This window comes from Rousettus aegyptiacus, unplaced genomic scaffold (assembly GCF_014176215.1).
Source record: "Rousettus aegyptiacus isolate mRouAeg1 unplaced genomic scaffold, mRouAeg1.p scaffold_m13_p_3, whole genome shotgun sequence".
Lineage (NCBI taxonomy): Eukaryota > Metazoa > Chordata > Mammalia > Chiroptera > Pteropodidae > Rousettus > Rousettus aegyptiacus.
The window spans coordinates 86,409,336-86,434,305 of NW_023416306.1; the positions used below are offsets into that span (position 1 = coordinate 86,409,336).

At 37.4% G+C, this 24,970-nt stretch overlaps 2 protein-coding genes and 1 pseudogene across 4 annotated transcripts; 1 reads left to right on the forward strand and 2 right to left on the reverse strand.

The window, feature by feature from the left end:
* Nucleotides 1-721: 721 nt before the first annotated feature.
* On the reverse strand, nt 722-12,678 carry LRR1 (leucine rich repeat protein 1). 3 transcript variants are annotated; one of them, XM_016160942.2, is made up of 4 exons: nt 12,001-12,673; nt 8,828-8,929; nt 6,187-6,908; nt 722-2,245 (listed from the first exon to the last, which is right to left on the reverse strand). In XM_016160942.2, exons 1-4 carry the CDS (start codon nt 12,361-12,363, stop codon nt 2,005-2,007), a joined length of 1,428 nt encoding a protein of 475 aa, XP_016016428.2. In that variant the 5' UTR covers nt 12,364-12,673; the 3' UTR covers nt 722-2,004. The 3 variants fall into 3 exon arrangements, with proteins under 3 accessions (XP_016016428.2, XP_016016438.2, XP_016016448.2); XM_016160952.2 differs by having other exon boundaries at nt 8,828-8,926; nt 12,001-12,666; XM_016160962.2 differs by lacking the exon at nt 8,828-8,929 and having other exon boundaries at nt 12,001-12,678.
* Nucleotides 12,679-14,652: 1,974 nt separating this feature from the next.
* Nucleotides 14,653-14,770, reverse strand: LOC118600895 (annotated as a pseudogene).
* Nucleotides 14,771-22,275: 7,505 nt separating this feature from the next.
* On the forward strand, nt 22,276-24,182 carry RPS29 (ribosomal protein S29). The gene is made up of 3 exons (XM_016161042.2): nt 22,276-22,417; nt 22,663-22,762; nt 23,959-24,182. The coding sequence occupies exons 1-3, from the start codon at nt 22,356-22,358 to the stop codon at nt 23,965-23,967; spliced, it is 171 nt and encodes a 56-aa protein (XP_016016528.1). The 5' UTR covers nt 22,276-22,355; the 3' UTR covers nt 23,968-24,182.
* The last annotated feature ends 788 nt before the right edge of the window (nt 24,183-24,970 follow it).

Genomic DNA, 24,970 nt, shown 5'->3' on the forward strand with positions numbered 1-24,970 from the left:
TTATTTCTGGAGTTTTTAATGTTTTCAAATCCCGGCTAACCAAGGGCAACTAAAATCACAGATAAGGGGGGACTATGTATTCTGGGAAGTACGTGTAACAATTGTTGGGAGGGTTTTAGGATGTAAAGTTACAATTGAAAATAGAACAGAAGGTTTAAACTCACGCCTGGTCACTACCTATAAAAGGTAAAGTATCAAGTGAAAGGAAAAACTGGGAAAGTGTATGGGGGTATGGGTTACAGCAAGCAATGTGTTTTGTATATGAATTTTAAGTAAGCTATTTACATGGGGTGGCTTGTAGATGAGAAAGAAATGCAAAGGCAAAAAGCTGGGGTGTAGGAGTAACAGATGGATAACACTTATTCCCAACATAGACTTATATCTGCATGTTAATGAAAAAATTTTCTGCAAGAACATGTAAAAATGAGATATGCACAAGTTATAATTTAAATATGCCACAAAATAATTTCAAAAAACCATGTTTTAATATGGTTTTGTAATTATGGGTCCTCCCTCACCCATTTGAGTTAAGATAATTCTAAGATGTTTTAGTTACTTAAAAAAATTCTTGGTTTTAGAGACAAGTGAATTTTAGAAGGTGGTAGGTATATAAAGCCTGGCCTTAAAATCTCTGATTTCAGTTCATGGTACTTCCTTCTCAGAGTGATTTGTGAGGTTTAAAATATGTACATAAAACAGCTGGAGCAATGCAGGCACCACATAAATTACAACTTTTTATTTAAGGCACATATATGTTTATATATAATATTTATTTTTTAATGAAAAACTTGAATATGGAAGTTTTGTAGGAAGACTAACTGATCATGAGCAATAAAAATTAAAGTTGCCCAAAGGATTACTCCTCTGGACCAATGCCTTGTCTCTCAAAGAATCAACTCTGAGAAACTGTTTTGGAGATCATATACATAAAGTTTCAATAAAAATTTAAAACAGTATTATCTCAGGAATATTTGTACTTTCAGGAAAAAAATAAATTTAGGAAGACAAAGGAGATAGATGTTACCTAATCCATAAGAAATAGCCTTACACAGGTTCCATTTCTAACTCAAAGCCCAAAACAGCAATGATATGCAAACATCAATGTGAGTTTTCTCCAGTAAATTTTACTTTTAACCCTCCTTTGTTCCCAGAAACCAGTTATGAGACTTGCAATTAGGAGAGGCTGATTTGAAGGGCAGTGGAAATGAACAGAATGGAACGGTTCTATGGATTCCATTATCCCTGAGTGTTTCAAATTGGTTCCTTTGCTGTGCCGTCTGCCATAGTTCAAATATTCATCAGCCTTTAGCTGGTGTATTGCCACCACTTTTTAAAGTTAAAAAAAAAGCAAGTAACTCAAATAATAAAAAGAATCCTCAAATAATACAGAACATTGTCAAAAAGTGGCAATTTTCTGCTCCCATCCAACCTCAAAAACATGTCACCCTAATTAATAAAAATTAAAACTTAGAAATACAACAAAGATTATGTGATTAACATAAAACTTATAAAAGCTGAAGTCTACCCAAAAGCAACTCCTACTTTCTACTTGGTGAACATAAAATTTCATATGTAGACTATACTTGAAAAACACAAAAAGTGGTATGCTTAAAAGCATGCAGTTTCATACCAAACAAGTTTTCACTATAATTTAGACCATATTAGTCCTCCAAGGTATGTTTTCTTTCTTTGAAATGTAAGAAGAAAATTAAAATACTATGACAGAGTGATTGGGCTCAGTATCTGTTAAACATCAAAAGGTAATCTCACTAGGCTGAAATTAACATGAGTGCAATAAACTGATAAAAGTTAAGCCTACAATAAATTGTTCTAATTAAATTAAGATTATACAAATAATTGAAAAGGTTAGAATAACACACATTCTCCTCAAGCATGTATACAAGAAAACTTCCCTTTCTCCTATATGACACTGTTAAACCACTAATGAATCCCAAACAGATCTGATCTGTAACTAAATGAAATTTCCTTTTGTGGTACCACCTATTACTTTAATGTATCACAAGAATTTATGTAACAGCCTAGAGAACAGAAGTAAGAAAGAACAGGTGCTTCAGTACCACCCATATTATCTACTAAGACCACAGTGTGAGCAACAGAGTGTAGATTCATGGTGGTAGTTCCTTGAATAAAACAGCTGAGACAGTATCTTCCACAAACACAGGTTTTTGCGGTATCCAAATCTTGGCAAAGATGGAAAGGAATGATATTAGAGCCATATGGAATCCTAATGGGAAAAAAAATATGTTTAAAATATTTTTTAATGTTACTCGATTCAGAACTTCATGTATTAGGACATGAATGATTGGACACTAAATCATAACCATGAAAAATACAATTATTAAATGACTCAGTATATTGTTTTATCTTCCAAACTGGGAAATGGGGAAAATATAAAGCAAAAAGGATCTATAGCACCCCATAAAGTATCTTTTAGCATTGCCACTTAATAGCATAAAACATTGAATGCAATGAATTATCTGTCCTTTATATAACTGCTGTATGGCCAGTGTAACATGTTAACTTAAATGTATAGCTCTGTCATTCAATTCTCATAATGGTAGTGGGAGAATTGCTGAGTTCTATCTACTTGTGAATAAACATTTATTTAAATAAATCCATATACTCTACTACACATCAATTATTCAGAAGAGAAATTTAAGTTGTGTGAAAGAAGTTCAAAACACATGTTGTTTGGAGCATTAGTTTTACTGACTGAGCAAGTAAAGCTGACCTCACCTTGCTTAAATCATTCACCTTCCTGCTTAAAACTTTAGTGGTGCCCAATGCAATTAAAATCAAGTCAAAGTCTTTGCCCTATCTATAAGACACTAAGAGAGGCAGTCTCTTGAGACTGCCTACCCACTGCTCAACTCTTTCTAAACACAACCATCCTTCAGGCACTTAGCCCCCATACAGTCTTTTCTTTGTTGTCTCTATAGTTCCTAGCCTAGGCTGGCACATAACAGGTGTTCAAATGTTTTTCAACAAATAAAACCTACTCTTCTAATTTAAACTGGAGCTTAAAACTCTTTTAGAAAAGTCTGAAAAGATACACATCAAAAATAGTGATTTACTTTTCCTAAGAGACTTGTAATGGCCTTGTTTGCAATTTTCATTTTTTTGTGTGTACTAATTTGTTGCTTGTATAAAGAACTGTGCCAGGAAGTGTCTACATGTTTATATTAATCTCTTTCATGCTATTGGTTATAGTCTAACAAACCAGGTAACAGTTAAAAATTCTATTATCTATCAAACATAATTTTAAGTTCCTACACATATTTCTAATAGACTATAACTTTATGTTTGTAACCAGCAATTAGGTAAATTTGCCAATAGCTAGAAAACAGGTATTACTCTGTTGGCTTTGGATCTATATTCTTTTTAAAACAGAGCTGAAAACATGTAAAATTACATTTTAGTAAAGGTTCGGGTCACTTTACAAGACTCTGTTAATAGAGGTCAAGTTCTAAAAACAATATAAATACCACAATCTAAATCATTAAGCACTAACAAATTATTCTTCAGCCATACCTATTATGTCATATTTTACTCATTTATTTTTTCCCTTCCAACTCTGCACTTTTCCATGTTGGATGTCAATCTGTTCTTTTTTTAAAATCATTTAGCCAATTGATATGATCTTTTCAAATCACTGGAAACCATTTATAATAGTCCTCATTTGGGCATAACTTTCAAATTTAAATACATATAATAAATTATATGTAGTCTCAGAGAAAGCCTAGAACAAGAGCTTGAGAGAAATTCATTACCAAAAGACTTCATTCAGAGTTCCCTCAAATCAGTGATCTTAACCCTGAATCATCAGTATCATTTCCAGAGATTTAAAAAATATATAACATATAATGGGGGCCCATTTCTGGCGATTCTGAATTATTTGTTCTGAAGTAGAATCTAAGCGTATATATTTTTCTTCTATATTATTTAAAAGCTCCTCCACAGCTAATGATAACATTGATTTTTAATTGCCAGATTGAGAAATTACATGTATTTATACATCCAATAGATATTGAGACCTATTATGAGCCAGGCACTGTTCTAGGTAATCATATGTATTGTTATTTAGCAGGTAATTTTTAACTCCTAGTTAAGAGTTAGTGACTTAAACCAATGGTTTTCAAAGTTTAGTCCATGACCAGCAGCATTAGCATCTCCTAAGAACTTGTTAGAGATGCAATTTCTTCATCCCAACTCCACATTAACTGAATCAGAATCTCTTGAGGGTGCGGTCCAGCGACCTGCTTTAATAAGCAGTTTCAATAAGCATGTCTGACACACTCTCAAATTTGGAGGATCACTGTCTTAAAACCAGTAATTAAGTCCTCAGTTACTTTTAGAGACTTAGTATTCAAAGTATAATTCATGGACTAGAAGCCTCAGACTCACCAGGAAGCTTGTTTGAAATGCAGGATCCCCACCCCAGATCGGTGAAACAGAGTCCGCTAAACAAAGCCCAGGTGATTTAAATGTACATTAAAGTTTGAGAAGCACTGATGTAAAGTGGTTCTTAATCCTAGCTAGACTCACCTGGGGACACCTGGGGATTAAAAAAACTGCGTCCTACTCTGACATTCTGATTTAACAAGTCTAACGTGGGAACTAAACAGCAGAAATTTTAAAAGCTCCTCAGATGATTCCAAATGTGAAGTAACGTTTGAGAACCACTGCTTTAGAATAAGAGCTGTTAAGCTAGTGATGGTGAGAAAGTTTCAGTGGGGTCCATAAACATTATTAAGTTGTATGCAAAATTCTGTGTGTACTCATGTGTGCATTTTCCTAGGCCTGTAACTTTTGTCAGTTGTTTATTTTTAAAGAGCCTCTCACCCACTAAGAAAAAAAAGTTAAGAATCTCTTCTTTGAAATATGGTCTTCCTACTATTATATAGGTACTCAATAATAATTTGGTTCATATTAGCTTCCACTCTTATGTGAAAGAAGCATGAACAAAAATACCTGGAGTTTGCTATCTCTTGAAATCAACTATAGTTAGTGATCAAAGACAAGGAGAAGAGAACCAATAGCTATGGAGTTTTGGCATTACATTTGCACATTCATCTTCACAACTCTGTAAAGGGGTATTACTGTTCCTGTTTCATAGATGAAAAAATTGAATAAAAGAGGTTAAATAACTCGATAAAGCAATACTAAGAAGTGAAGCCAGGAATCCAACCCAGTCTGACCTCAAAGATCCCACTTTACCACTAAGCCAGTTTGGAGTTCTCAAACTTTAGGGTGCATTATAACTACTCAGAGAATTTTAAGACAGATAGCTGTTCTCTACCCCTCAGAGTTTGATTCAGTAGGTCTGGAGTGGAGTTCAGGGACCCACATCTCACCTTCTGCCATGCTACCCTGAACAAGCCCAATCCTATCTGATCTCGGAAGCTAAGCCTGGTTTTAGTACTTGGATGGGAGACCACCTAGGAAGACCAGGTGCTGTAGGTGTAAAAAATAAAATTAAAAAATGAGGGATTAAAAGCTGACAAGGTCCTTGAAATTTGTGAGGTCAACCAAGGGTTGCCTTGCCTAAAAATAAATTTAAAAAAAAAAATAATAATAACTTGCATCTCTAACAAGTTCCTAGGTGACGCTGATGCTGCTGGTCAGGGGACCATAGTTTGAGAAACAGTGTCATTCATTCATTTAATTTATATTTATTAATATAAATTATTATAAAATAAAATAAATTAGTATTTATTAAGTGCCTAATGTATGACAGTGTATCACATCTAGACCCTAGGGAAATAGTGGAGAATAAGACAAAATCCATGCCCTCATGGATTTTACATTCTGTTTTGGAAAATTGAAAGAAAACAAGTGTTAAAAAATATGTAATGCCAGGTAATAACTCCTATGACCCAAAATAATCAAGCAATATAACAGGGTAGGGGATAAAATTTAAGATAGAGTGGTCAGGAAAGACTTTTCTGGGGTGCCATTTGGGCAGAGAATTAAATGAGGTGAGAAAGTGAGCTATGATACTTTCTGAAGGAAAAGCATTACAACCAGAGGTTAAGGAGCAGAAAGCAGGCAACCATAGCAAGATTGTGCACAGCACTCATAAACTATGTTAAAGACTTTATTACTCTGAAGATAACACCAGGATGCTATCAAAGGTACCACATTTTACAACTATTAAAGTCTTACCTATTATATAATATGGTTCGTGCAGAAGATTCCAATAAAGTTAACGGTGTTTGCAGCATTATAACTGGAAGAACTTTTGGTTGTTCAAAAGTATTTCCAAAAAGATCCAAGTACTCAAGGAATAAATTTTTAAATTCACTAGGCAAAAATGGAAGCTTATTTCGAGCTGCTGACAAGAATCGCAGGTTTGTCAATTGTCCTATCTTAAAAGGAAATCGAATCAATTCATTATCATCCAGTTTTAAATCTGTAAGTTCTCGGAGCTGGCAAAACTGCACTGGAAGTGCCTTAATTTTGTTCTTGCTGAGATCCAAACTCCGAAGTGACTTCTTGAGTGTAGATTGACACAAGGCTACACTAAATGACTCCAAGTGATTGTCACTCAGGTTAAGTTCTTGAAGGTGGATAAGGTCTCCAATTGTAGCTGGAAGCTTTTTTATGTGGTTGTGACTCAAGTCTAATTTCCTAAGGTTTTTTAAGCAAAGCATACGCAAATCAACTCGGACAAGCCCACAATAAGAAGTCTGAAGGTGTTCCAGAGAATGTGGAAAGTTCTTACTTAGAGGATAGTCCTTTTTGGAAGTGATTACCATTTTAGTTTTAAATTTTTCAAATTCTGAAGTCTTCACTGGTATGGGGTTTGAGAGTGGTGCATCAATATCACAGCCTCTATAAGCCAGTTTCACAGCTGAAAGGAAACCCTTTAAACTGCTGGAATTGGCCTAAATAAATAAAAATAAGTGTATGATTAAAAATTCCATTTTAGATAATGTATGCATGCTAATTCATCCTATAACAAATTCTGTAGTTATATATGCAAATTATTCAATTATCAAAATACCTGTAAAAAATAAATTTTTTAGTATTGTATTTCAATATAGATTAAAAAAACTTTAAAAGTTCTTTTTTTAATTGAGAGACACACTCTAAATAAAACTGTTCAAAGGGGGGGACTATAAGAACATAAAATAAGACAGGAAAGCATGAAAAGATGTCACTTAAGATTTGGGTTTAAGATGAACTGACCCAAACCTCCAGTGCCCCTTGAGATAGGCTGAGACAGTGCTGTCTGTGCACTGCAGAATGCCCAGGGGTGCCATTTTGCTTTTGATGTTTTCTAGCACTGTTGACAGGGCCATTGTGAAAAGCAGTGGCCCTGTGAAAAGCAATGGCCCTGTCAACAGTGCTAGAAAACATCAAAAGCAAAAGAGATTGCTTCTAGCTGGACATAGAAATCACTAATAAAGTGATATATGAACTAAGTCATCAAGAAACCTAATGCTTGGCAGGACAGTTTAGAAGTTTCCTAAAGCTTATATTTGAAGAAATAGCGAATTTTCAGCAGTTTGGGAATCGAACTACATAATCTGTTTGGTATACAAGAGCTTTATAGAGGAGTAAAAGCTTAGAAATATAGTATGGGGATGGATTATAAATGAGCTTTATGTCAAGGTAAGTGGAATGATCAGGCTGTGGGAAATCGCTTAAGATTTTTGAACATGATAATTACATAAGACATAAGTATTATTTTGGCAGTAGTACACAGTGCAGTGGAGTGAAGAAAGTCTAGAGACCTAGGTCAAGTAGGTCCAGAGGGTACCGGCTTAGACTTAAGAGTTACACAAAATAAAGGCTGAGCTATAAGTATGGCAGAGAACTGGCAGAGGACGGGAATAAAGCCTTTATTTGGAAGATAAAAAAATGGTTCACAGAGACAGGAGACAAGAGTGGCTGAGAAAACTGAGGGTAAACCAGAATAGTGCCCTGTCACAGTGCCCTGTCAAGAAAGTTTTATTAAGGGAGTGGTCATTAGTGTCAAATTCTACAGGGCTCAAAAAGGATAAGAAATATTGGCAATGTGATTGGTAAATAGGAAGGAGATCCTGATCTTTGAGACAGTATTTTGAATAAACCAATGAAAGGTCAAAACAGATAGTAAGAAAGTGGAGGCAACACATTTAGCCTTGTTTTTCTATCAATTTGTTTATTCTGTTTTTCTAATTGGTAAGACCCTAGCTTAGTAGGATTGGCTTAATATCAAAAGATGAAAAACCACAAGAACAGGAGGTAGTACAAAATTATTCCATTCAATACAAATGCCTTAAATAGTTATTAAACTTTTAATGTTTGCAAAGCATTTTACTTGGGGTTAAGGCTAATGCAAGGCTGAACAAGACATTGCTCTTACACTCTGAGAAGGAGGAAGAAAAAAAGTAGAGATAGGGCAAAGAAATGTTTTGTTTTGTTTTTTTTATCCTAATGGTTTATAGTAAATAAAATACCCAAAAAGGGTTCTAATTGTACTTTATCCTTTTTTACCCTTTAAATTTGTAACCTCATCTGGCAAAATGTAGACCTGTGCCACTTGCCTTAAAAAGTTCCAGTCTAAGAACATTGAAAGGCTCCATTTTGGGCACAGAACCAAGCCCAGTTTTCCTTCCCACCCTGGGCAGCCTTACTACGGCTGACTCTGCACTTTTAAAGCTATACATGCATGCCTGGGAAGCCGCCATCACTTTTGCAAACACATCTGCAGGAGTCCGTCCCTATTTATCTATGTGATAGCAGGATGTTCAAACAGCCTCTTATTTAAAGAAAATACAGCCAGCCAACCTAACCATTAATGTTTTTAATATCATACCTTACTCAGACAGATATCCACAGGAGGCTCTTTTAACCGAACAGTGGCTTTCCCCTCATCCACGAATTTAGTGAAGAACTGATCAATGTTCTCCTTTAGCTGCTTAAAACCAATGGGGAAAAAAAACAAAACCAGGTATTGTTATTTACTAATATTTATTACAACTAGAATGTGCCAATCACTTTGGTTTGGCTTTTAGTCCTTAAGTCTGAGTGTTTTGTGGTTTTAAATTTTAAAGGTTTTCTGTTTGGTTAGGTTTGTTTTTAGCAGTTGGGTAGTTACATTCCTCCTCTAGCTTCTGTTAGATATTAGTTCTGTTCAGTTAACTCTCCTCTTCTGAGAACAGAATCCCCTGTTTTGGGGAGAATGCTCCCTTTCTCCCATTCCAGTTATGTGGCTATAGTGAGTTGCCAATAGTAGTTACTTGCCTTCTTAACTGCGGTCCATTAGTCTGGGATGGGCATGCCTCCCACAAGATTAAAAACTCCATGAAAGTAGGAATCTTGTCTCCTTTGTTCATTATTGTATCCTCAGAGCTAGAACAGTGACTGACACATAACATGCGCTCAAAAATTTTTAATAACAAATGTTGCTTCTACTTTAAACCTCAATAACAATTTATCAAGAAGCCATTATGTACCATTAATTATGATAGGGGGCTTGGAACAACAGTGAATAAGATCAGCATGGTAATTGTACTTATAAAGTTGCCATATGATGAAACAATTATTAAACAAGTAATTATAGACACAGCAAGTATTAAGACAAGGGAAATACTGGGCTGTATAAGACCTTATATAGCAAAGAAATCTTAAATGGTCTTGGGGTATGAAGGTGACTTTAAAGGCGAGAGCTAAAGGATTAAATGTTGGGCAAGTGAAGAAACTGAGGGAAGAGAGAGTAGATAGCATACCAGTAAAAGAAAACAATGTGTTCAAAGCCTTGAAAGCAAGAGAGCTTGGCAGCTGTGAGAAGCTGAAAGAAGTTCAGTATGGCTGAAAGATCCAGTGAAAAGAGGCAGGAGAGTCTGAAGAGGTACAGAGATTAGAAGTTGAAAGATTTTGTAAACTATATTAGCAATGCTGGATTTTATCCTAAGAACAATGATATCCACTGAATGCCTTTAAGCTGAGAACATGGTTAGATCTGCATTTTTACAGTTCTCTTTAATCTCAGTGTAATAATGAACCTTGGGGGAGGGGAGAGTGAGATGGGGGAAAGACAATGGTAGAAGTAGAGACATCCTTTAAGAGACTAACTAGGTAAGGGATAATGATGGTTTCGCTAGGATAAAAGAAGGTACAAAAATCTAAAAGATACCTAGGAGGTAGAATTGAAAGGATTCAATAATAATTGTATTTGGGGAAGCAAAGGCTTTAAGGTTTCTGGATGGGGCAGAACACTCCTTAATGAGGTATATAACACTGTCAGAAAAGCAAGTTCAAGGGTGACGAGGGCAATGAATTTTTAGGCATTTTGAGTTTGAAGGGCTGCAACACATCCAAGTGAAGATTTCCAGTAGAAAACAGATTTAAGTCAGAAGTCAAGGAAGAGGACTGGCTAAAAATACAGATTTGGAAATCACAATTGGATTGTAGCTGAAGTCATGGAACAGAAAACTAGGTGTAAGAGTTCTAAGGTACTTCCAACACTTAGCACTAATACCTACTCTTCAAGGCCCTGGACCAACACATTAATTCATCCAACAAATGTTTACTGAGCACCTACCATTTCCCAAGCCCTGTGGTACCACTTCTTTTCCAAAACCTTCTAAAGCCCCTGTAATCAAAATTCATTTCATTTTTAGTACTATACTACTTTGCTTTTACCTTTATTATAGCACTTATCATAGCCCACCTTGTATTCTAAGTGGTGGTTTCTGTTCCTCCCTTACTTTTCGCAGGACAGTGACTAAATTAAGTTTATTTCCTACAGTACCTAGCACTGTACCCTGCACACAGCCTCTTCAATTAGTGGTTTAGAATAAAATTTTGATTAGGATTACCACTTGCAATTGACTATTAGTGCAGTAGAAATTTTAAGAGAGAGATCATTACAGACTTTTAAATAGGCAGTACCTGAGTTGGGTACTGAAAGAGATAGATAGGTTTAGGGGGAAGACAAGAGAGGGAGAAAAGGGAGACCCAATTTTATCAATGAGTTTGCTTCTGTCACCTAATAGTTTTGTAACCTATAAAATGTTGGGCGATTTCTAAAGTCCTTTCAATTTGAAAAATTTTATGAGTTGATTTCAGTGGAAAATTATTTAGACTTTCAACTACTTACTTCAAACACTACATGTCTCTGAATAAGACTGTAACGCCTTTCTTTATTCACCTAAGTGTTTACTGAGGATTACAATATTGTAAGAGAAATAATCCCAGAAATTGTATAAAATCCAGTCAAGAGTCAGATGCAACGGTAAGTGATGCATTGTCCCCTCGATTTTATTTATAGTAGATACAAGGATATTCCAAATCATTTGCCTAGTAATGAAGGAAAAAGATTTTATAAAATCTATGCTTTAAAAATTCTTTTTCAAATTCCAACTACTTCTAAAGAGTTACTACTGCTCTGCAGATAAGAAAAAGCCCTGGACCTAAAAAATCAGGTCTTAGATGCAGTAAACAAACAACTTTCATAAAAATATCAAGATGCAACCCAAAGTACTGCTGCTTTACTACTGTACTAATCTGGTCTAGTGGCTTTAGATACTATTGATCATTCCTTAAAGCCTTAAAAAAATAAAAGCTAACGAAAATCCTGTGTGAGAAACAGAATCTATTGAACGAAAGTGCGGTTACTCTATTGTTCGCCCGAAATGGATTGATGCTTTATTAGAGTTTAGTTTCATGCAAGCCGAATTTTCACAGGCTTTAAAAGGGTGGAGTTACTATCCACTACTAAATAGCAACACTGTCAAATCAAAGTCGCATAAATAGGCAAGAAAAATGACGAGAAGGTGTACTCTCGGCAGCTTTCCTCCTTTGGGTTCATGGGTGAAGCCCAGGACCTGGGAACAGGTGTGGTGGTGGGGCCCAGGGGCCAGGCACTCACGAACCCCTAAGACGGACTCCAGCCTCGGAGATGGCTCGCCTCTCCGCCGAGCGGAAGAGATCGTGGCTGACTGCCCCCTCCCCCCGCCCCCCGCAGGGTCTGCTCTCACCACGCACCTCATAGCGGGTCCCGCGCTTGTCCTTCAGGGTGGAGATGAGTAGGTAGGCGGGGTGCGGGCCGCCCCGCTCGCCCCCGGCCTGAGGCCGCGGTTGACTTTTGGGAGTCTGCTGACAGAGGGTCAACACCGCTCGGACGCCCTTGCCCCGGTTCCTCAACCCCAAGGCCGGCAAGTGCCGACTGACCACCTCGACCTCACAGTGCAGCTTCATCTCACCAGAGCCGCAGCACCAAGACGCACAGAACCAAGACCCACAACTCGGCTTTGAAATTTCTCCCTTCCCGCCAGGCAGCGCCGCTGCCGGGGTCCTCGGCCGCGCGGGCTGTCCGCGGAGCCGCCTGTCTGCTTTCTGTGCCGACATCTTGGACTTTCTCGATACAGTGGCTCTATGACTCTTGCGAGCACTGACGGCGTCCCCTCTCCTTCGCTGGACCGAATCCTCACTGAGGCTGCGGGCCGGCAGAGCGCGGACACCGACAGCCTGAGGACCCGGCTCGCACCTTCCTTAACCGGCGTTGGGCGAGGACGTAACGTCATTGACCCCGGGGGCGCGCGTGCACCTAGCGGTGGTGGTTGTTATTGTTTTGGAGGCCGTCTTTGTTTCCGGTGTTGACACCTAACTTAGTACTTACACACTGAATTTCCCCAGGAAAGGCCTGTATCCCAGGGAAAGTCTACTTACATAGCTTCCGCACTTGGGACATTACCAAGTTGTGCAATGCCAGCTAGAGGGCGGCATTTCCTGGCGCTGATGGGCTGATGGTTTGGGTGGCTCTCTTCACTCGGGAGGTAACACCTGTCACTTAAGAACGGAACTTGTACTAACAGTATTTGACTTGGCAATTTCTATTGAAAGAATTGTCGCTTTGTAACTGAGACAGAATTCAATGCTGTGAATGGTTTACTTGTGACACTTGGAAAGACCGTCCAGACCCCAAATGCCCTTTGGCCTCCTTATTCCATATATTAAAGAAGGGCCGGGCCCTGGGTAAGGCGAGGGAGGTGCCTGGGGCGCACATGTTAAGGAGACACTCTCAGGGTCTTTGTCTTGCCACCTTAAATTGTGTGCCTTAGGTTCCTTCCTCGCCACACCCTGTTCCCGGCCTCCTATTAAATATTACATCTCATCTGAACTGTATTTTTATAAATGGTGTCAAGAAATACCGATTTTCAATTAAACTATGACGGTATAATGTAACCTTAAATGAACGGTCCTGTTAACCTGACGTGGTACTTGTTAATAAAATTCTGAAAAACGTAGCTGATTCATAAAAGATGTAATTGAAATGGAAATTTACAAAAGTAAATTTTCTATTCAGTATTCTTGCATGTAGAGTATGAAAACACTACTCAAACATTTAGCAACAGTTAATCTCATGGCAAGAGAGAAAATTAACAGTTTTCAGAGACTAGTAGGCTTTATAGAAATTACCCATTTTGTTCTTTGGGTAATAATATGGAATAAAATAATAAAACACAGCCCTAAAGCATTATAAATATGTAAAATATACTCCGAACCTCCAGGGACTGTTGGGAGCTGGGGAAATCTTAAACGTTGTTCAAACCACTGTAATTTAAATTAATGTACAAAATTAAGAATACAAAAAAAAAATCCCCCAATCTTTTATTTGATGTTACATGGGTTGTTGAGGCATAGATTCAGTAGTTAATGTTAAATAATCTAAATATATGAAAGTTACTTAACAGCTCCAAGATGAGTTTATGATAGAACAATGTACTGACAAAAACTTACCTTCCTAATTGGCAGTCTCAAAAAAGACTTGACTCCGCAAGTAAGATAATACATATAAGACTGAAAGCAAAATAAATATCAGTTTTCAAGATCTCATCCCCTTTCCCCCATCTTCCTCTCAGCCGATTTTTAAGGCTGAAATACTTTGATTTGACATTTATTTTGGTCTTAGTGAACTCTATGAAACAAGGGATTCTTTGAACACCTATCCACACTTCTTTTGTGGATGGAAAAGGGGCCACTTGCTAAACCCGACAAGCTCAGGGAAGGGCAGCATGGTAGGCCCTGCAAAGTCAGAGACCAAAAGTAACCGCATAGGATGGTCTGAATATGAAAATTTCTAACTAAAAGCAGGTCATGGCAGGTAGTCATATCCTAGGCCTGTAGCTTTCTTGACAAAGGTCAATCTTTACCTTAAGTAAACCTGTCTATTGTTTTTTTGCATCTAAGATAACATGCTCTTGGAATGTCAGAGTAATCTCTTTTTTCCAGACCCCTCAGGGGAAAACCTACTGTGCCAGAGCACAAGACCAGAGCACCCTTCATGGTTATCTTGTCTCCTGCACATTATTTCTAAGTGCTATGAATGTTCATTATTCGCTATCCTGTACCCACTATTGTAAATGAAGTGTGTGTCTCTCCATGTTACTTTTTATTCAAGCCTGGAGATTTCCTTGCTGTACTTTCGCTCACTCCCTTAAATCTATCTCCAATGATTTCATGTAACCTTCCTTGCATTTCCTCCTTTGCTTCTAATGTATAAAATAAGCTGCGAAACTGCCATTCTTTGGAGAATTTATTTTATTTTATTTTTTTATTTTCTTAGGCGAGACAACCCTTGGTTGACCTCACAGATTGCAAGGACCTTGTCATCTTGAAATCCTATTTTATTTTTTATGCCTACAGCACCCGATCTTCCTAGGTGATCTCCCATCCAAGTACTAACCAGGCTTGACCCTATTAGATTCTGAGATCAGATGGGATTGGGCTTGTTCAGGGTAGCATGGCCATTGACTGGAGAATTTTTTTAATTCATTGATATTTTGCTTCCTCATAATTGTCGTCAGTTTGGCTCAAATAAACTCATCAGAATTCTCTACAGGTTCGGACATTTCTTACATTGACACTCTTGTTAAGGGTGGAAAATTTTCAAATGGCCAACTTCTACTTCTATAATCGGCTTGCTTGTTTAATGTTTAACCAGGGTGTAGTTCTAGGAGATATTCTGTGCAAAGATATGCTAATGACCAACTTCTGCTTGTTTGTTTGATGTGGTTTTAGGCTTTATAAACTACCTCTTCTGGAAGCTCGGGGATGATCTCCTTTAACCCTGCATGGTAGAGAGTCAATTGCCGGCCACAACACTCTTTACCATAATTCAAATAAAGTCTGCCCATTGACCTCCCCTACCCTCAATTATCTCAAGCTGGTTTGCATTGCAGACTGACTAGATATGGAAATACACAAGGAATGTTAAATTGGGTTACAGATTTTGACCAAAGGAACGAAAGAAATAACATCTAGATTTTTTTTTTCCCTGTCAAGTTGGTTCTTATTCTCTTTTCTCTGTTTTGTTCATACTAATTAATTCTATTAATCTTTCAAAACCCTGTTCAGTTTCCAAGAACCTTTCTTTAACATCTTGATCTTCCTTTTTGGAGTGAGGAAATCCACTTCAATAACCTTTCATTCCTTTTATTCCCTAGGTTTCTGGCGTATACCAGGCAATCAACAGATACTTAACTCTGACTTTTCCCTTCATTCATGGTCATAGGACACTTTCTTCCCTTAGGTTTGTAGCTCACTTGTGTTTGTTAACCAATGGTTGTTGGCACTAATTTAACACCATCAGAAATCCCCAATTTGAGGTGGGGTGATGAAGGAAACTTTACTCAGCACAAATAGCTCAATTGTGATGCAGCAAGGCTATGAGAACAGCTAAATAGTGCTACAACTTTAAGAGGCAGAAAAGCTGTGAAGCAACCCTCCCCCACCATGGTCGAGGGTAGGTGTTTCAGCTCTAGCCAAGAAAACCCAACCTCCACTAGAAAGGGTAAACGCTCTCTTGGAGCCACAGGGAGCTGACTTATATAGAGAGAAACCCCTGCCCCAGTCCCTGATTGGTCTGTCCTCGCATAAAGGAGGACTATTAAATCCTCAAAGTTTGCTTGGTCAGAAAAGCACTGTCCTGATTGGTTCGAATAGACCTGCTCTGATTGGTCAGTGAAGATGCTAATTGGGCTATGGCTGCACAGCTCGGATTGGATGGGGAAAGCCTCAATCCTCCTATTAGTTGAAATACAATTTCAGGACTCTTTTATTAAAGCTGGCTCAGATGACAGAAACAAAGTGCAGGCAGACAGTTCAGTGCAGACTACACCCTGAAGTTCAGTTTGAGTGAGAGTGCCTTGTGTTAGAAACAGCTGTTAGGCTCTGCTTTTAAATTTGAGCCCAGCTAGCCCTTTTTAATACGTATCTTCTTTAGGAATAGAATCATACTTTTTCTCTAAACTTAAAAAAAAAAATCTATTTTGCCATAAACAAGGTTTAAGATACATATTTTACATGTTTAGTTATTGCAATCGCATGTGCACTTCAGTTTCATCAGCGATGTCTTTCCAGGTGGTCATTTCAGCCAGGGTCGGTAGGTTCAAGCTAGTAAAAACACAGTCACGTTATTCTTATAGTGCGAGATCACAATTGACACAATATGTAGTTGACTTGTCCGCCCTAGCACATTGGGACCACATCTTGGAGTTTGTTTTGTTTTTGTTTTTGTTTTTAATGGTAAACTACATCTAAACTAAATAAAGTGAAAATAGTTAACAAATATACACTTAAGCTTTAGACCTCTATAGTGGTGCCTTTTGCGTGTTGACATTCTTTGATCATGTTTTATAGGTTGTGCTTCCACTATGATTTCCTAATTAATACCTACCTTTTCATTCTTAGTACTGCTATGTCAATTAAAAGCTGCATTACTTACCTTCAGAACTATTCCTGACCTTACAGTTCTTACTTCAAGTGCATTTATTCATTCATTCAATATTTATGGTGTTCTTGCTTTGTGCCAGCACCTATGCTAAATGTTTAGATGGCAAAGATAAGATGACAGTGTTTTAGAGACAAATAAACCAACAATTATACTACAATGGGGTTGAATGTTAAATGAGGACATTAAAGTAGTATAAAGTAGCCAGGTAATGAAAATAATTTGTTTGCTAAACCTAGGCCTTTGAATTTTAGCCTGAAAGTTCTGGAAAACCACTGAAAATTTTCAAGGAGATAAATTCAGACCTGTTTAGGAAAGTTTGCTGTGGTCAGTAAAGAGATCACTTTGGAGGTGGAGCAAGCCTAGAGGCAGGGATCAGGAGCAAATGCAATAATCCGTCATCTACATTGCTGCTGAATTAAATTTCTAAACTTTTGGAGCTGAAACATAGTTTACAGATATTCCAATTCAACCCTCTCAGTTTACACAAAGGGAATAAAGGGTGGCAACAGTTAAGGGATTTGCTCACGACCTCATAGATAGTGTTAGAATAAGTAATAGTAGAACTCAAGTGCTCACATGCTGCACTTAATTCTCCAGGGGTTTCTGCCCTTTGTAATTTAATTAAAAACACTTGCCCAAAGGCTTGTCTCTTATTCCTTTGGTATCCAGTTCCTATTACCTAGACAGACAAATCCTCCCAGAGCAGCCTCTGTGGTTTTTAGTTTGTACTTAGCACCTGCTCTTTGGGATCCCCTGGAGGTCAACTCTACGTTTTCAAACAGATAATATTTCATCTAGTACTTCTGGGTGTTCAGAGCAAAAGGAACTTAGGTAATCTTGTCCAAAATATTGCTATACGATTACTTATTTAATGCCTGTCTGCACCTCTGGACTACAAGTTTCCTGGGGACAGGTTCTGAGTCACTACTGTTATATTCAAGGTCTAGCATAGTGTTTACATAGAGTAGGTACTCAATGTACATTTGCAGAAAGAATGAGTGAATGAATATATGCTATTCATTTATTCATTTAACAAATGTTTATGAGACCTGTATTGTGCTAGAAGAGAACAAGCTTACACACTAGCAGGTATTCAATTAATCCTTGTGTATTAGTAAGTAGCTAGCCATTTGGAGAGAAGGGAAGCTAGAGTTCTCCCTCACTCCTGGAGACAGTGAAATAAATTTAGGTAGATTCTAGATTTAAAAGAAAAACTGAAAATGTAAAAATTCTACAAGAAACAAAAGTTTTAAAGAATTTTGACACACAAAACCTAAAAGACGTAATTTAACGAGTTGATAAATTTTAATACATAAAATTTAAACTTTTTACATGGAGGAATATACCAGAAACAAATTTAAGAAATAAGAATCTGGGGTTGTGGTGACTAAAACAACTTTGCAACCCATATGAAGGTCAAAGAGCTTATTTTTATGCATGTAAGTATTTACGAATATAAGTATTTACATATCGGCAACACATTAAGAAAGTGGGCTGTAGCTCAAAAGAGAAAATCCTAGATAGAGATAAATGGCTGGATTATAAACATAGGAAAACATGATCTGTGTCATCAATATTCAAAATAAAACTAAACAGCTACCATTTTTAGAATATTAAAAGGACAAATATAATAAAAGCTTGCTAATTTACACTCTTGGGAGATTGTGAAAAAAACATACTTTCCATGGGTATGAGTTTGGATTGTTATAATTTCTATGGAGGAAAAATTGGTAATATCTAAAAAATTTTAAAACTCATATGCTTAGGACTGGCAATCCCATTTCCAGATTTTTATTTTATTTTATAGACATACTTTATTTTATGATATACTATATAAATATAGATGTAAGTATGCAAAAAAAAAAGGTTTACCCAAGGATGTTTCATCTTCATGCCCTATTTTTGCTATATCTTCCTCCATAGCTTTTATATACTTCTAAGATGCTTTATGATCTCTTCATTTGTAAAAATAGTGAGTATAGCATGCTTCTGTTAGGGCAAATGAAGAGAGATATAAAAATGTATATAAATACAAACATGCATGTGGACGCATTTATACATCTATGTGTCCATATATGTACATATAGATACACATATATATAGTTTACTGATATTCTAATTTAATTCATTTTACACAAGAGGAACAGAGGCTGAAAAGAGTAAAGGGATTTGCCTACATACATGTGTGAGTACATAGAAAGATAGATATTTCTTTAAGGATCTCCACCAAAAACTGACAATATGTTGTTATTCTGGATGGGAAGACTGAAGAAATAGGCGTGTGGGTTGAAGAAAGCCTTACTTAAAAAAAACTTTTATTTTATGTGTGTACGTTTTACTTTAGAACACATAGTTAATTAAAATATCAATATTTACTGAAATGTATATACATCAGACTATTAAACATTGGGCTTTAAATCATTAATGACTTAATTTTGACCAGCTGGAAAGACATGGATGATGGAAATAAAGTATATATATCATTGCAATAGCTAAACAAGCAAAACATGTATCTTAAGCCTTGTTTATGGCAAAATAGAGTTTTTCAACTATAAAGTATTGTTGTAGCCACCAGGCCCCAAAAGACACACGGACCACCAGAACTCAGTGAGTTATAGAAAACACACTCTTTATTCAGCCAGCTGGGTCTGCAAGGGGTACACAGACCCCAAATTAAGCAGCCCCGAAATGTAGAGGTACAGGGTTTTTAAGCCCAAAATTCCATTCTTCATTCGTCTAAACACAAAGGTCTATTTTTCTTCTAGTCACTACCTGTCAACTCACAGGTCAGGTGTGTAAGTGGGGTCACAGAAGCAGAAAGCTTGTTTAGAATGTTATATGTTCCTATAATCAAAGGCCTATGTTCCCATAGTGATAGTCAAACAGTAATTTCCAGTAAGTCATTTTTTTAGCTACTACAGTATGATTCTACTCCTAAAGGTTCTGAAAGTGAAGGTAATTCAAGTGAAATGAAGTTCTTTAAACTATGAAATTCTAGGTATACAATCCCAGATAATTGGGAAATTTGGGATGAAAATAGGAGTTTTCTTGAATAATAGTGTCTTAACATGCAGATAGATGTTAAGCACATGCAGATCATTCCAATGTGTTTAAATTAAAAAATAATGTCTATATTCAGTAGTTAGGATATTTCAGTGTTATGTATATTTTTTTCCAAAAAAAAAAAAAAATATATATATATATATGTAGATAGATAGATAGGAGTTATCTGGGCAAGGAGATAATGACACACTTTTTATTTTCCTTGAGTTTCATTGTATTGGAAAAAAGGAAACCAAACTCATTAGGTATTATATTAGGGGAAAATGTGTCTTAAAAAAAATATTTAAAAGCCAAATACAAAAGAGCTCGAGGAACCTGTAAGAAGAGTACAGTGTTAAACTAAAAGCTCTTTATAAACACTGGGTAAAAATGGACTTTTAAAGCTGTATTCTAAGCTTTCTTATTAAAGAAGAAATTGATAATTTCATTGGTTGAGATAGATGGTGCTGTATTACCCTAAAACTGAGAGGCAATACAACTTCTCAACTGCAATTCTGTAATATCTCAAGAAAACTTTCAAGACCAGAATAAACATTAAAAACAACTTGAATATCAAACTAGTGAACAGCTTTTTCAAGTAACTAATTTCTTTTTTGTGCTTTTTGTTTTTGCTTTTAAATGAGTTCATGTCTTTGGGTCCAAAGGCTTATATATTAGAGTGTTGAAAATATTTATGGATTTGATCTCAGAACCACTTTCATTGAGACCACCTAGGAAAGACCAACTAGGAAAGGCCTGAGAAGGGTATAGGCGTGGGCAAATGTTAGATTAGCTTTTGAGAGGCATACGGATTTTAACCAGATATCAATGACTGATATAAGTTCCAGGAAAACTGAAGAAGCTTGATACTGGACCCTCTACAGTCCGGATTTAAAATTAATTACCTTTTAAATCTTATCTATCACTATGCTTTTTAAATTTGTTTAAATTTGTTTATCCTCCACTCTAGTTACACAAGGTTATTCACCTTCCCCAAGTCTTTTCCAACTCCATTCTTTGGTTTCAACTCTTCCTCTCACTAGGAATTCCCTTCACCAACTTGTGCCTGTAGAAATTCCACTCTTCGAGGTTTACCTCTAAGGCCCCGGAAATGCATCAAGCTGTAATTAATTTCTCTTTTCTTTGCTCCTCTTGAATTCCATGAGCACATTCATTATTGAATACAGAGTGTTCTACTTAGCAGTACACAGGTCACAGAGTCACAAAGTAGTAAATGGAAGGAAGGGCTTTAAAATAATCCTGTGTTTCCTCACTACGTTTGCAAATTGTAAGGGCGGGAACCAAGTTACATTTGGTTTTTGAATCTCTGACTTGCTTACTTCCTTCATATGTAATGAAGTGCCTAATTTAATGATTGGGAAGGGCATATCACCAGAATACTGAAGAAATGCAATCTTTACGAAGTGTTATATTTTAGTTCTAATATTGAAAGTTCATGTGTAAAAGTTTCCTAGATTATTGCACGGTTACATTTTACAGGTAAAGCTTTGATTTTAGAGCCATGTACAGGTTCATTTATCTAGACACATTATAAATGACCATGTGGAATTTAGACATCTTTCAGCAGATTCTGAGAAGGCATTTGGTTTTTAGTAGCTGTCTTGTCATGAAATCACCTGGTCAAAGATGCATACATTGCATATTTACTTGTTTTTCACTTTAAACTCTACTAGCTACGTTTAAATATTAACTACACTAAGTCACGCATTAGTCATCTGGAATGGTGTAGGTGTATTTCTAGGACTGTGTCAATTAAAAAAAAAAATCTTAAAAACGTATTCTGTTTAACAAAATAGAAACTCCTACCGTTGACTCCTATCATTACAGCTGATTTTAAGTTATTTTGTAAATTTATCCCAGTAGGTGTCAGTGCTGAGGTTGAGGCAAAGTCTTTTTTTCCAAGAGTTGAATTTCAGTTAAAAGAATGTAAAGGGTTCAGGCAATGAAGGGGCAGTAGTATCGTAAGATCATTCATTTTGAGAGTTCAAAATTCATTCTTGAAGATTCATTCAAAAGAGACGGGGTCTCGCTATGTTGCCCAGGCTGGAGTGCAGTGGCTATTCACAGGCGCGATCCCACTACTGATCAGCACGGGAGTTTTGACCTGCTCCGTTTCCGACCTGGGCCGGTTCACCCCTCCTTAGGCAACCTGGTGGTCCCCCGCTCCCGGGAGGTCACCATATTGATGCCGAACTTAGTGCGGACACCCGATCGGCATAGCGCACTACAGCCCAGAACTCCTGGGCTCAAGCGATCCTCCTGCCTCAGCCTCCCGAGTAGCTGGGACTACAGGCGCGCGCCACCGCGCCCGGCGGCAGGCGGAGGCGCGAGATCGCACTAGAGGTTGAGCTGTGGTGATGTCATCAGCTAGGCTGGCCTGGAACTCTTCCAAACCTTCGCTGTACTCCGGCGAAACAGCATAACTACACTGCGCACGCGTCGTTTGTCAGCACTGCATGCTGGGTAAACTGTCCCCAAAACTTCAAGAACGCATGCGTCAGCTAAGTCCTTCCTTTTGCCTCGTTGCCTCCGAGAGAGCAAGATGGGTCATCAGCAACTCTACTGGAGCCACCCGAGAAAGTTCGGCCAGGGGTCTCGTTCTTGGTGAGAAACACTGTGGTTTCAGGCAAGGGTTGCTTGGGGCGCGACGGTTCTTGAAATCTAAAGTAAAGGAGCTTGCAGGCGACGTGTGGGGGGAAGACCGAATTGGAGCCCTGACTGTCGCCATTACAGGCCTCTGATGGGTTCCTGAAAGCCAGCGGTGCGGTTGGTGGAACTCCTCTCCCCTTTCCCCCTGTACGGAATCCTGTAATTTCTGCCATCTGTCGTAATGCCATCTCTCTTTACAGCCGCGTCTGCTCAAACCGGCACGGTCTGATCCGGAAATACGGCCTCAATATGTGCCGCCAGTGTTTCCGTCAGTACGCGAAGGATATAGGCTTCATTAAGGTACGCGTGCGCAGACGCCATACTCTCTTGTTTCTGTGGGCTGCGTGTGTGCGGGTAGTTACTTACTGTGAGCAGTTGGCTAATACCGCTCTCTGTTTTAGTTTAAGTCTAGTCCTTGGTAGCAGGTGACAGTGCTGAGAGTTTTGGCAGATTAATAGAATAGAGGAGTGAAGACCTTAAAAATAGTCTTTTTAAGACCTTTTTACCCAGCTCTGCCAGTTTTAGGTGCCATAAAATTAAATTATAGATGCTTTTAATCGTGCCTAGACATTTCCCAGCCAAATATTTGTGTTGACCACTGCCCTGAAGTGTCGGATAGTGTCATATACTGGAATGAACTTGAAGTTTAGAGTTAGACCTTGTGAAGACTCAGACAAGTCAAGTCACTTAAAGCTGTTTCTGCCTGTGAACTACGAATGGAACGGTTGCTAGAAAAATTACTGTTCTTGTGAAACTTCTATTAGCTCCTAAGAATCAGTTTTTTAGGGTGAAAACGAATTCTTTATTGGCTCTTTGAGCTACATGCATTGGTCTGATTAATAGTTATTTCGTTTAGGATAGCAAGTAGTACCTAAAACCTGCCTGTTAAAAATAGATGTTTTTGTGTTGATGGATTAGACCGGATATAGATCTCTGTGGCAGACAAAATAGCTTAAGTTTAGACTTTACCAAAACATAAGTATATGCTTGGTGTTACAATGTAGAAGATTAAGTAACTCAGTGGGGAGGTCCTGAATCTCAAATGAGAGAGCTCAGGCCTACTCCCTAGTTTTATGGTTCTGGATTTCTCAGAAGCTAAACCGAATGAGCTAATTTGTGACTATTTCTTAGAATAATGTCTGGCACACATTGAGTGCCAAAGTATTAGCTGTGTAATTAGTTAATGACCATCTTGAGTTTTTGGTAAAGATCATTTTAAATAATAGAGATTCTCTTTGGGGAAATTTCTTTGAGAGGGGAAGAGAATATCAATACTAAAATTCACAGGCTAAATTGTAATTGTTGAGGTTTGTGGAACAGCTTTTATAGTAGGCATTCAGTAAATACTTAAAACTATTGAGATCTTGATAATAGTTTGGGTAGGTTGGATGTCCAGTTTAAACCATTTTTCTATAATGAGCCAGTTTGTGAGTAAATGACTATTTAAAGCATTTGAATTAATTCATTTTCTATCTGCTCTTTTTTTTTTTTTTCAGTTGGACTAAGTGAACTTCCATGAATGGGTCATTCCAGACATCTGCAGAAACAGTGGAAGCAGTGCTAGCTTTTTGTATATAAAATAAAAACTTCAATTATGAGTGTTTTTTTGATTGTGAGTGGAAGTCACATGATCATAGAAATCTTAAAATTTTGCTGTTAGTGGATTTACCTTCAATATTTGTGGCTTTACCTCTGGTTATATAAAAGTATTCATGTTGAACTCCTGGTAAATACCAGTTTTGTTTTTATGTTTCAAGACATTTTTGGTTATGTAAACTACTGTAGTAGCATCCGGCATATAACCTGAGACAAACTGTCATTGGTAATTGAGTCATAGTGAGCTGAGGCAGTGGCAATAAAACTGTTGATAAATGCTTTTGAGAAAGGGGCTATCACAAATCTTTGGACATTTGTGTAGAGGTGGCAGTCCTAGCTTTTGGGATAATTAATGCATGAAATCTTGTAAATTGCTGAATTGTATGTGGAAGGGAGCAGTGATTTATATGTGTGTCAGATGTGTGATTGCTGAGAAAAGCAGAAATTTCTTAGCATTTGGAGGGGTGAGAGTGGAGGTTGTATAAATTGTGATCTTAAAAACCTTGCTGAGAAGCCATGCCTAGATGGGGTTTAGGTGGTTACTAGGTGAGCAAAGATCTTTTGGCGGAGAGAACTTTTGGAGCCTTCTAGGAAGAGTAAAGTTGTGATTGGAGCCGAGTAGTGAAAAGTTGAAAGGTAGGATCTATGTTGTTGAGATAAGCTTCCATTTGGAGAACAGTGCCATGAAATGGGTTTTTTTTTTTTGAAACATTCACTAGATCTTGTGGGTAAAATAGATTTTAGTGGGGCAAGATTGGAAACGGAAACAAGGCTATTGGAATAGACTAGGCAAGTGATCTTCACTTGGACTAGGTTAAAATTTGTTGAGATCATCAATAATGACTTAAGGTGTAAAAGACAGGATTTGTTGAAGGATCGGATGTGAGAGAAGTAAAAGGTGCCTCCAAGGGT